This window comes from Phytophthora cinnamomi, assembly GCF_018691715.1.
Source record: "Phytophthora cinnamomi strain GKB4 chromosome Unknown Contig17, whole genome shotgun sequence".
Classification (NCBI taxonomy): Eukaryota; Oomycota; class Peronosporomycetes; order Peronosporales; family Peronosporaceae; genus Phytophthora; species Phytophthora cinnamomi.
This window is the reverse complement of record NW_027150950.1, coordinates 1,581,789-1,593,066: the sequence shown is the minus strand read 5'-3', so window position 1 is coordinate 1,593,066 and position 11,278 is coordinate 1,581,789. Positions and strand designations below refer to the sequence as shown.

Below are 11,278 nucleotides of genomic sequence, written 5' to 3'. Positions count from 1 at the left end.
CAGTCATCACTTGATTACACTGATTACACCTGGGTGCAAATCAGTGATATCCTGATTACGCCAGGATCTTGTGGCCGGGATTGGGCGGACTTGGTCTGTCATCACCTGATTACACTGATTACTCTGGGTACAAATCAGTGTGTAATCAGGATGACGCCAAGATTCTGCGGCTCCCGTTGGCCCAAATCCATAGGCGACTGGTCAGGCCGAATCTTGTGTGCCCGACACCAGGGGCCGAAAAGCCACAACGGGGCGACCCTTCAGAGTGACCTTCCAAGCGGCAACCGCCAACTCCAAAGAGCAACTACCGCAGCTCCCAGACCGGCAATGTAGCCATCGCTGTGTACCCACTTCATAGGCGAGACCACGAAGTCGCACTTCAGGCCCTGCAGGCACGCCGTAGGCTTTTAGTCACGTCCTAGGCTTGGAGCGTCAGCTGTCTTTCACCAGTTGCCACTTATCCTCACGAACATCGTGCATCCAGACACCAACTTGCGCCCACAATCACCGTGTCTCAGTTTTGGCACAAGTTGAGGGACTGCCGGGCTGAAAACCTGAGCTGGGGGCAAAAATACGATGTTGATTCCATACCCCGGCTGTCCAACCGATTTGACATGTCTCAATTCTGGCTCGAATTCTGGGACTCTGAGGCCGGGAATCTGAGCTGGGGGCAAAATTACGATGTTGATTCCATACCCCGGCTGTCCAACCAATTTGACGAGTCTCAGTTTTGGTTCAACTTCTGGGACTCTGAGTCTGGGAATCTGAGCTGGGGGCAAAATTACGATGTTGACTCCATATCTCAGTCGTGGCACCCCAAAGCCGAGATGAAATCAGACGCCGCACGCCACGCCTTCTTCCCAGACCCCAGACTGCGCATCTCATGGTCTGGTCCACAGGCAAACCTCAGACCGAACTCCAAATCACCAAGTCTCAGACTTTTGCCACCACTCTCAGGTCTCAGAACTCCGGGCATTCCAAACTGTGAGATCACCAATCTGAGACCTGAGGTCTGAGACTTAAGCAACCATGGGACTTCAAATCACAGACCCAGAAGGCCAGGGCTCAATTCGTCACCCAGAGCCCGATCCAAGGCCTGGAACCTCAGATCTGTGGCCTCTAGAGCGATTCTCAGACCTCAGACTCCAGACCGAATTCAAATCTTAGACCTGGGGATCTGGGGTCGCCGCAACTCAACGTTCGCAGAGCTCAGTTTCCAGATGTAGCCAGCACAACTTGAAGTATGTACAAAAACCAGACTTGGATCAAGAAATATCCACGTTCCAAGTGACATGTGGCCGGTACGTGGTAGGGTTTGGGCCTCTGACTGATGGGTCCTGGCCAAGAATTGGCTCGGACCTCGTCACATGAGCATGTGCGGTAGATGATTTCCCCGCGTGTGTGAGTCTGTCGCTCTCGCGGGCCACATATCGCCGGAGTAATGCTTGCACGAATTTGATGTTGCAACACTCCCCCTCAAGCATGACTTGTGAGGCGGAGCATGCTGCACATTCGTCCGAAAATGGTGCGATCGGTGGCTTTCGTAAAAATATCGGCAAGCTGCTGCTGAGTGGGGCAATATTCCACTTGAATTTTCTTGTTGGCGATTGCGTCCCGGATGAAGTGATACTTGATCTGTAAGTGGCGGGTGCGTTGAGTGGTGACTGCGTTCTCCATCGATTTTATTGCTGACTGGTTATCCACGCGAAGTAGAATTGCATCAGTTAGCTGCATCAACCCGAGCTCTTGGAGAAGTTGGTGGGTTCCGATGCAGTCCTGGACAGCAGAGCACGCAGCGACGTATTCAGCCTCCATAGTTGACAAGGCCACGGTAGTTTGCTTCCGCGACGACCACGATATGGTCATGCCGTTGATCTGGAGCACTGAGCCGCTCGTTGACTTTGCGCTCGACGAATCACCGGCCCAGTTCGCGTCAGAATAGATGATCGGCTGTAGTTTTGTTGCGATGCCATTCCCAAACTTGTAAAACAGCCCGACGTCGGCCGTACCTTTCAGATACCGGAGAATCCTCTTTACCCCGTTCCAGTGTACCAGTGTTGGGCACGAAATAAAGCGAGAGAGGCAGTTGGTCGCGGTAGCGATGTCGGGACGCGTGCAATTTGATATCCATAGCAGGCTGCCAATCGCTTCACGGTAAAGTGTGGTGTCGTGGAACGGGTCCCCATTCTCCTCGAAGAAGCGATGGTTGACTTCCATAGGAGTTGAGGCCGCTTTGCACTGGTCCATACCCTTTTTGGCGAGCAGATCCAGCGTAGTCTGCTGCTGGTGAATAGTGATCCCATCCGTAGTGTAACCAATCCAGATCCCGAGGCACTTTTGAGCGTCGCCGAGGTCCTTGATATCAAATCGCTCGGTGAGTTTAGTCATCACTTGATCAGATAGCGTTGGGTTTTGACTCACAATAAGGATGTCATCCACGTAGAGCCCCAAAACACAGAGTGCGCCGTGTTGCCGGAGGAAGTAAAGGCACGGGTCCATGCGGGATCTCTGGAAGCCCTGCGCTTGTAAGAACGAGTCGATAAGGTCGTTCCACAGCTTGCCGCTCTGCTTCAAGCCGTAGAGCCCTTTTAGGAGTAGCCACACGCGATGGTCGTTGGTATCAGTTGTTCCAGTAGGTGGCTTGAGGTAGATCGGCTTGTCCAGGTCTGACTTTAAGTACGCGTTCGGGACATCACCTTGGCGGAGCTTGACTTTCCAGATCGCAGCTAGCATCACAATGAACCGTAAGCTGGAAATCTTTAAAACCGGCGAGAAGGTGGACTCGAAGTCGATGCCGTACCTCTGGGTGAATCCGCGTGCCACCAAGCGGGCTTTGAACCGCTCTAGCTCGCCGTTGCTGCTGAATTTCATCTTGTAAACCCATTTGGACGTGACAATGTTGGCTCCGTCGGGTGCTTCGACCAGCTCCCAGGTGCCATTGGCGTCCAGCTCAGCAAGCTCCTTGTCCATGGCAGCTTTCCACTCGGCCCAGTGCTTGCTCCTCTTTGCTTCTGCCACCGACTGGGGTTCTTTTTCATGGTCCGCTGCTTTGATGGTCATCATGGCGTACGCAGGTCCCGCAAAGGCGTCAATAAATGACTGTGGTAGCTCAAAGTCAGTGGGTTCACTGTACTCGCGTCTTCCAAAGACGCGTCGGAGGACTCCAGCGGGGATTGGCCGTCCAAAATCGTCAGGAACTCCGGCTTCTTCATCTTCTTCATTCTGGTCGTTGCATTCTAGCGTGCCTTCTTGCTCTGTAGCTCGGGCTGGAGTGTCAGTGTTGGTGGCGCTTGCGTCGGAGTGCTCGTCATGAAGCTCACGGAGTACCTCTGCTGTAAGAGGGTCCTGTATGTCCAGTTTGTCAATGTTTTGGACGTCAGGGCTGGTGATGAACCGCTTGGTTCTTGGGAGCAGGAGCCTGTAGCCTTTTTGGGTGGTCGAGATGCCGAGCACAATAGCCTTTTCAGCACGTTTCTGCAGACTGCGGTCGGTCTTGCGGGGCACGAATACGGTGCACTTAGACCCAAACTTGAGAATATGAGAGACACGGGGGTGTTTACCTGTCAGCACATCGATTGGAGACTTGTAGTCGGCGTTTGCTCTGGTTGGGACCCTGTTGCGGATGTAGGCGGCGTAGAGTACAGCATCTCCCCAGTACCGCTGAGGTAGTGACGACGCCCAGAGCATGGCACGTGCGGAGTTCATCACAGTCCTGTGGAAGCGCTCAGCTTTCCCGTTGGATGCGGACGTGTCCGGGTGCGTGTTCTGCAGCCGGATCCCATTCCGAGCGGCATATTCCTGAAACGGCGTGTTCAGGAACTCTCCCCCGCCATCGGTACGTAGGACCTTGATCTTGAGGTCGTACTGCCGCTGGAACTCATTTGCAAAGATTAAAAATTTGTCGAATGTTTCGTCCTTTGTGTGCAGCAGGAAGACTTGGTTGTAGTTAGACGCATGATCCACGATGGTTAGTACGTGACGATTACCGTTGCGGTCGGGCTTCAAGTCCACCTTCAGGTCCATGCATATCACCGCGCCAGGTTCATCCGTAGGAGCCGAGTTTGAGGTGTCCTGGGTGGGCTGCGCGTTTCGAGACTGTTTCCCTTCCGCGCAGGCCATGCAAAACGTGATCTTCTTGTTTGCGAGCTCGACGCCATTGGCCAGATTGTTGTTCACCATCCGCAACAGGTCCTGGAAGTTCACGTGGCCGAGCCTCTCGTGCCACTGCTGCAGCGAGTTCTTCTTCACATTTACAAAGAGAGCCTGCGCGTCAGAGCCGGGAGCGCCCATCGTAGTTGCATTAACGACCCAGAGACCTCCTCGTTCGATGGCTTCACCGACGACGGTCCCATCCGGCGAGAGGAATGTACACGACTCCGCAAACATGAACCGGAGTCCTCGGGATCGGAGCTGCGACAGCGATAGTAGGTTTCGTCCGACTTGCTCACAGTAGTATACATTCGTAAGTAGGATGCTGCGTTTAATCGAGCCGACCATAGTCTGGAGAAGACAGCTCCCCTTGAGGGAAGACACAATTGTTTCAGAGTTCGCGACCTTGATAGCCAATTTCGCAGGCTCCACACCGAATAGCAGGCTTCGGTCGGTGCAGAGGTGGTGCGTTGCACCCGAGTCGAGAATCCACTCGGGAGCCGGGGGCGACCGGCCATTTGGGTTGCTCGAGGCTGCAAGCCATAAGTGACCTTCTTCCGCATTATTGCTGATGGTTTGGGCAGTTTCGACGGTCGTTGTAGTAGCGCTATGAGCTTGACCTTGGCGTTTTACTGCAGCCTTAACCTTCTTTAGGTCGGGACACGCTGGCCCGCGGTGGCCTTCCTCGTCACAGACGTAGCACACGAGTTTGCCAGCGAGCCTTGCAGACGCGGCGTGAGCTTGGCCATTGCTGCTACGCGGATTCTGTCTGTGCTGGCTGACTCCGCGCGGCTGGTTCTGCTGGTAGTGCCCATCATTTCGTTTCTTATCCGGCTGCTCGGAGGAGGATTGAGCTCGAGCTGGCTGACCACGCTTCCGCCCGTCACCGCGGAGGTCCACTAAGAGCGACAGCATACGATCAGCTTCCAACAGGTAGTTGAGGTTGGAGCGGTCAATTTGGGCGGTTAGGGTATTGGATAGTTCCGGACAAGCGTTTGCGCAGAACGTTTCCAACAGTAAAAGACTGTGATCACCTGTCATGAGACGGTTCACATACTTCAAGTAGTCCAGGTATTCGGTCCACGAGTCTTGTGGACGCTTGGAGGACGTCAAGCGCTTGTAGAGTTGCACTTGGTTCAACTTACACCCAAACTCAGCACAGAGCTTAGCCTTGAAGTCGATGTAGTTGAAGTCCGACTTTTCTACGCGCCACTGCGTCACGTTTGAGTGGAAAAAGCGCGCGGCTTTGTCCATCAGAAAGTTTACCAGCACAGATGCCTTGATCTGTGAGGTCCAAGTCGAGTGGTTGAGGAGCGACTCAGTAGAGATCGCTTGCTCGTATTCAAGGATAAAATCCTCGAACCCGGAACCGAGGCCAGGGTACACCTCGTTTCCACCAAATTTGCGGCACAGCAGGTCCTTGATTTTGGGTGTTGTGCGTGTAGGTGCCTGCTGGCCAGGTAGCGCTGCGGTCGCACCGGTTCTGAATGCTTCCAGCCTGGATTTGAGCTGGGAAATCTCGGCATACAGCTCGGGCGTGGTCTTAGCATGGGCCCTGAGCTCAGCTAGCTCTGCCTGGAGCTTCGGCTGCGCAGCAGCCTGTCGGCTCATCATCAGAGCAAAGTCTGCCCTCAGTTTCTCGAGGTCTGCGGCCACACGAGTTGCTGCAGCGGCTTGCTGGCGCAGTTCGGCGACTTCTGCTCGCAGGTACGCGACCTCAGCGCTCCCTTGGTAATGTGGGGGCTCCGGTTTCACCGGGGTTTCAAAAACAGCCTCCTCTAGCTCTTGCTGAAGGTTCCGCTGGATGGGGCGCTTCATTTCTTCGTCTGGATTCATATCTCCAGGTGGGTAGCCTGGACGCTTGTACGGCTGCAACAGGTTGAAGTTGTCACACGTCGCAGATTCTCACACGTCGCAGGAATCAGGGTATCAGGTATCCCGGTATCAGGAAACGCAGGTATTCGGTTTCAGGGGGGGTAGTCTTCAATACAGCCGGGTCGTAGGACTTGTTCACTCTTTAGTGCGAGTTGTGTTTTGGGCTCATAACCTGATGGAAGGCTAGGAAGTCGACTGAAGAGCGCGGCGATGTAGGAGACTCAAGTTGTTTGTTGGTTAGCAGGTAAAAGTGAGAATGAGAAAGAACTAGAGCTCGAAGCTCGGACTACATGTAGGGCTATCCCCTTTGTCTCCTCTGTGGTGCTGTGAAGCTGTGGTAGCTGGCTGGAGGTCAATGTCGCACTCGTTGCCTGTCCTCTCAGCTGAATTGAAATGAGCATGTGCGGTAGATGATTTCCCCGCGTGTGTGAGTCTGTCGCTCTCGCGGGCCACATATCGCCGGAGTAATGCTTGCACGAATTTGATGTTGCAACAGTATCAAGCACCTCAACCGGCCATGAGGACCTGGTGATCACTCCACACTTGACTCGACCAGAGAAGCGCGTGATCAACTGGTACAATGAGACGATGGCATCCAATGGAGGAAAGTCTCCAGACAATATTGCCGACATGGAGCGCCAAGTGTGCATGTTTCAAGAACAATGTCTTGGCGGTATCGTCGAATATACCGAGGAATTCAAGGCTCTTTGGGGAGTCGGGGAGCCGCGCTGCAGAACCATCGTCAATGCCATCAACAGCGGCGAACAGAAAATATCAGATTCGTCCTGGAAGAAGAAGATGGAAGCCCATTTCGGTTGTCCACATCCGGCAAATGGGACCATTGCTAGCTAAGGACCGGGCAATGAGTCGTGAGCGTTGTAGGCTGTAGTTGGCTACAGCGAAATGTCCACGTAGATATGTGTACATGTAGTAAAATGTCAGTAGTCAGTACGATAAATGTCAAGTCACGCTGCAAAAGCGATCTGATGGTATCGTGTACTTACATGGCAGATCACAACGAAAATCAGGCTGGAAGTCAAGCGCATTCACGTTGTCGGCTGAAAATGCCATGTAGTTTGCAGGTTTGAGCGCTCTGACCGCGCGCTGATGACGTTTCCGTGTCAACGACTGTTAACTCTTGGCACCCGACGTGCACAGACTGATTCAGACTCAACGGCAAGGCACACCAGGAGTGTCTCCTGATGTAAATTTGGGCGTCAGTGTTGCTGTTTGCACATAAATGTCATTGTGTCCATACTGCTATCTTGTTCATCGTCGATCTAGCAAAAAAGTGTCATCACTGCACAACACAGAATCATCAGTACTTCAATGCAGCAGCCACCAGCACCTCCCATGCGACAAAAAACTACCCACCGCTACTTCTAGACTGCACGCTCCGCTCCCCCCTCTCTTTCTCTCCTCTCCATTTCCCACCACCCAGCAGCACCCCGTCACTGGATCTTCATCATGAAGTTGGGGTCGCGGCGGTACTTGGCCTCGAACCGCTCCATCCACCTGTCGAGCAGGTTGGTGGGGATGGTCAAGTAGCTCTGGTTGGTGCTGGTGGAGAAGGAGCTGAGGTAGTTAAATAGGTCCTGCGCGATCTTGAGCGCGAACGCCTTGCGCTCCTCCAGGCCGCTGGCCTCGATGCCCAGGTTCTTGACGTTGTCCAGGCTCTCGATGGACACGCCCAGCTGCAGCACGGGCTGCCCCGCCACGTCCGGGTGTGTGGGCCACGACGTGCGGAAGATGGCGCTGGGCTTCTCGGCGAACACGGTGCCCAGCAGCTGCCAGTTCTGCAGGGCGGGCACGGCGAAGTACAGCACGGCTGCGGCAGGGAAGCAAAAAGTTACACTTTGTTTACCACATGGCTACATTTTCGGATGCGCGCACCTCCGAAGCCCAGGGGCACGGGCGAGCCCGGCAGCAGGAAGAACGTGAGGTCCGTCACCTGCGTGGGCTCCACGATGTCCACCACGTAGTGCGCCGGCCCGATCTCCCTGCGAGCGAGGCAACCGCGAGATTAGAGCGGAGGTAAACTAAACTCCTGTTGCAAGCTGCTGTAGCTGCTCCAGCGCCGTCCTGATTGGCAGCGAGCGGGGAGCAAACGCACCGGAAGTCGGTGATCACGGGGCGGCCTGCGATCACGAGGCCGAACTGCGCGATGCCCGGGGCCGCGTTCATGGCGACCGGTAAAGTCAAGTGTACACTTTCGCTGATCCGTGTAACTTTTCGTGAAGGTTCTGGAACCTGTGTGCGGCACACAATGTTGTGTAAAGGACTCGAATTTTAGATAGCAGCGCTATACTGTGTAGCGTACACAGAATCAACTTGAAGTTGCTTCGGTGCGTTATCATGTAGAAAGTGCTCTGGCCTCAACGAATGGGTAAGCGAGTCCGTTAGATCGCTAAGCTTGCAGACAGCCGCGTACCAAAACTCCTACGCTGAACGGACGGGGGCAACGGGCAATACTCATTCAGCCCTTGGCAACACCAAACGCTTGCGATGCTGGCCATCGTCAAAGTAAAAAGAGAACAAAGCCGATCGAGTCCAGTGCGAGCAGTTTTGCGTGCGTCTCGTGGCGCAAGTTCGGCGAAGACGCAGCGACAAAAGTCAAACCGCCGAAACCACGTCCAACGTAAAATGGCCGAGTCTCGTGGTTTTGTGTCGTCAGCTGCCCTACGCTACTGGGACTTCTTTACAGCAGCCTTAAACCTTTTCAACTTCAACACTGCAAATTCCAAGTTCAATACTGCAAATGTAAGATCAAAATAGTACTTTTATACACAAGTCATTGGCTGATTTGCAATACTGTGCCAAATGTTGTTTCAAGCAAAAGGAAGTTCCGATTCAATAGGCAAATCGCACGCTTCAACACTATGTACCGAGATACAGTTTATTATGCATGTGTATATAAACACAATCATAGGGCTGCCTTTTTGAACCCGGTCCCTCGGCCTCATTCAGCGAGGATGCAGCGCGTGCACACGTTCGGCTATCAGCAGTATTCATACTTCGAAGTAAATATGAATGGGTCGCCAAATAAATTTTATTCGAGTTTAATCGCCACCCTTCTACGACTCCCTACGAACTGCGCCTTTTCAACTTCAAAACTGCAAATTCCAAGTTCAACAGCGCGAAAATGTAATATCAAAACAGGCGTTCTCACGAAACGCCTCGCTTGAATAAGGCCTCGACTACGCGCGTGACTCGGCTGATTCAGACAGCACCACCAACTTCTTATGGAAATGTAGCTGTTGCCATCGAATCACGGTACTGCTCGACGACGACCAACGACGCGATCACGCCAGGTGGGATGGGATAGCCACAGTGCGGTGATTCATCAATAACGCGCCGCCAGCAGCCTCAGGCTGCCAGCCTGGGCTTCGGACTCTGAGCCACTCGATATGGACATGCTCCCAGTGCCAGCTGCCGGCATCTACCCACGATGACACAGCCCGCGTCTCCAGCTTTGTGGAGCCTTCGATGTCAAGATGATTATCCTGCTCTGCGTTTAGGACAAAGCTCGTAATCGCAGCCGGATGTTTCCTCGTATCATGGCGATTTGTTCTTATCTGGTGCTTGCTCAGAGCTGAGCTCGCGGGCTCACGCTCGTGCGACGATCGTAATCCAGTTGCTGGGTTGACCAGCATTGGACATGAACCTACCGTACCATGATAAATCTATCAGCACGTGAACCTGCTGTTGGTCGTCGCTTGTTGCTACGCGCCGGAAACCTAACGTAGACACACGTGAAAGCAAGCGTTTGCATGGCGAACGAGAAACGTAGATTAATACGGAATGAATTTATAATTGGTTGTAGCGGTTGGACATGGCGAAGCCCTCGGAGAAGACCCGCAGCACGCTCAGCGTGCACTCGGGTGCGCTCTGGTCCTGCGCGGCCATGATACCGCCGATGAGGTCCACCTCAGACGTGATGCGGGAAACCACCTGATCGTCGGCCTCGAACTCGAACATCTGCAGAAAGGGGCACGTGATCGTGCCGTAGCCTCGGCTCTCTGGGCCCTGGTGGTCGGCGTCGTAGTAGACGTCGAGCTGGAGCTGGCCCGTGATCTTGATGACCACGTGCTCGCCCGCCTCGACGCGTTCGCACGACGCGATCGAGAGCTGGAAGACCCGGAACTGCTCGCGGTACCAGAGCCAGTGGAGCTTGAGAGACTCGACCGAGTCGAACTCTTCCCTCTGCAGGTCCAGGAGGCACTGCAGTGCCGGGGAGCTGCCGTCCGCGAGGCGGAAGTTGTGCACATTGACACGCTGCTGCTGGCCGTCCACGCCCACGGCGTAGTAGAAGTCGCCGATGACCTTGACGGGGTTCTGCAGGCCGCCCTGCGCGGCGGCGGCGCGGTGCGCCTCGAGCTGCTTGATGTTCTGCTCCAGCACCTTGATCTCGCCCGACACTTTCTGCTCGTGCTGGCGCTTGCGCTTCCTGTAGTTGGCCTGGTTGATGCGGCACTGCTCCTTCCGGCGCGCCTTCTTCCAGTCCTCATTGGCCTCGGCGGAGGCGGCGGGGCCGGCGCCAGAGGATAGCGAGCGCCACGCAGTCTGCGTCTGCGCCTGCATCCAGCTGCTGGGCACGGGGGGCGACGCGTAGCCCGTCTCCTCGCGCGCGATGGCGAGCGCCGCGGCCTGGTCGGGCGTGAGCTTGGCGCGCCACGTGGGCTCGGGCGTGCTCTGGGGCGACGCGTCGACGGCCTCGTGGCGCTGGCTGAGAGGCTTGCTGAACACAGGGAGCTGCCGCACGGGCTGCAGCAACGAGGTCGTCGGGCGCGGCTCGTAGCGCAGCGGGGGCAGCGGCACGGGCGTCATGACTTGGGCGGGCGCTGCTCTGCTGGACTGTTGTCGGTCGTCGCTCCTTTTGGGGAATGATCAAGACAATTGCGATACTCAACACAGTGGCCGCGTCCAAAACCGCCGATCGACGAGGAGTTCGTATGTCATCAACCCTAGTCCACGTAGACACCAGCTGGTAGTCGAACCTATTTTTAGATCTCCCCGGCGATTGGTCGAAATTTTGGATAGAGTTTACGCGCGGAGAGACCGCTGAGCACACCCCATAATCGGTTACGCACCATCGCACCACCGATGATGTGACAAAGGCGGTCCGTCATGCCAAAGTTGCCGGGCGGCGGTGGTGGCGGAGATAGGAGCACTAGCGTGTGAGCGTGCTTCTCCAAGACGCCGGGGCTTTTGTGTGTACGACGGTTTCTGCTCACAAGGCGGCGGTTATCAACGG

The 11,278-nt window shown here is 55.0% G+C and overlaps 4 protein-coding genes across 4 annotated transcripts; all 4 read right to left on the bottom strand.

Moving 5' to 3' along the window:
• Positions 1-1,476: 1,476 nt before the first annotated feature.
• On the bottom strand, positions 1,477-4,386 carry IUM83_04829 (Retrovirus-related Gag-Pol polyprotein; the record flags this gene model as incomplete). The annotated part of the gene is made up of 1 exon (XM_067928927.1): positions 1,477-4,386. One exon carries the CDS (start codon positions 4,384-4,386, stop codon positions 1,477-1,479), a length of 2,910 nt encoding a protein of 969 aa, XP_067796117.1.
• Positions 4,387-4,975: 589 nt separating this feature from the next.
• IUM83_04828 (Mitochondrial Carrier (MC) protein) lies at positions 4,976-5,967 on the bottom strand (the record flags this gene model as incomplete). The annotated part of the gene is made up of 2 exons (XM_067928926.1): positions 4,976-4,983; positions 5,037-5,967. 2 exons carry the CDS (start codon positions 5,965-5,967, stop codon positions 4,976-4,978), a joined length of 939 nt encoding a protein of 312 aa, XP_067796116.1.
• A 1,508-nt stretch (positions 5,968-7,475) lies between these two features.
• IUM83_04827 (uncharacterized protein) lies at positions 7,476-8,208 on the bottom strand (the record flags this gene model as incomplete). The annotated part of the gene is made up of 3 exons (XM_067928925.1): positions 7,476-7,852; positions 7,918-8,024; positions 8,138-8,208. 3 exons carry the CDS (start codon positions 8,206-8,208, stop codon positions 7,476-7,478), a joined length of 555 nt encoding a protein of 184 aa, XP_067796122.1.
• Positions 8,209-9,831: 1,623 nt separating this feature from the next.
• On the bottom strand, positions 9,832-10,851 carry IUM83_04826 (uncharacterized protein; the record flags this gene model as incomplete). Its single annotated transcript, XM_067928924.1, has 1 exon — positions 9,832-10,851. The coding sequence occupies one exon, from the start codon at positions 10,849-10,851 to the stop codon at positions 9,832-9,834; it is 1,020 nt and encodes a 339-aa protein (XP_067796121.1).
• Positions 10,852-11,278: the final 427 nt, after the last annotated feature.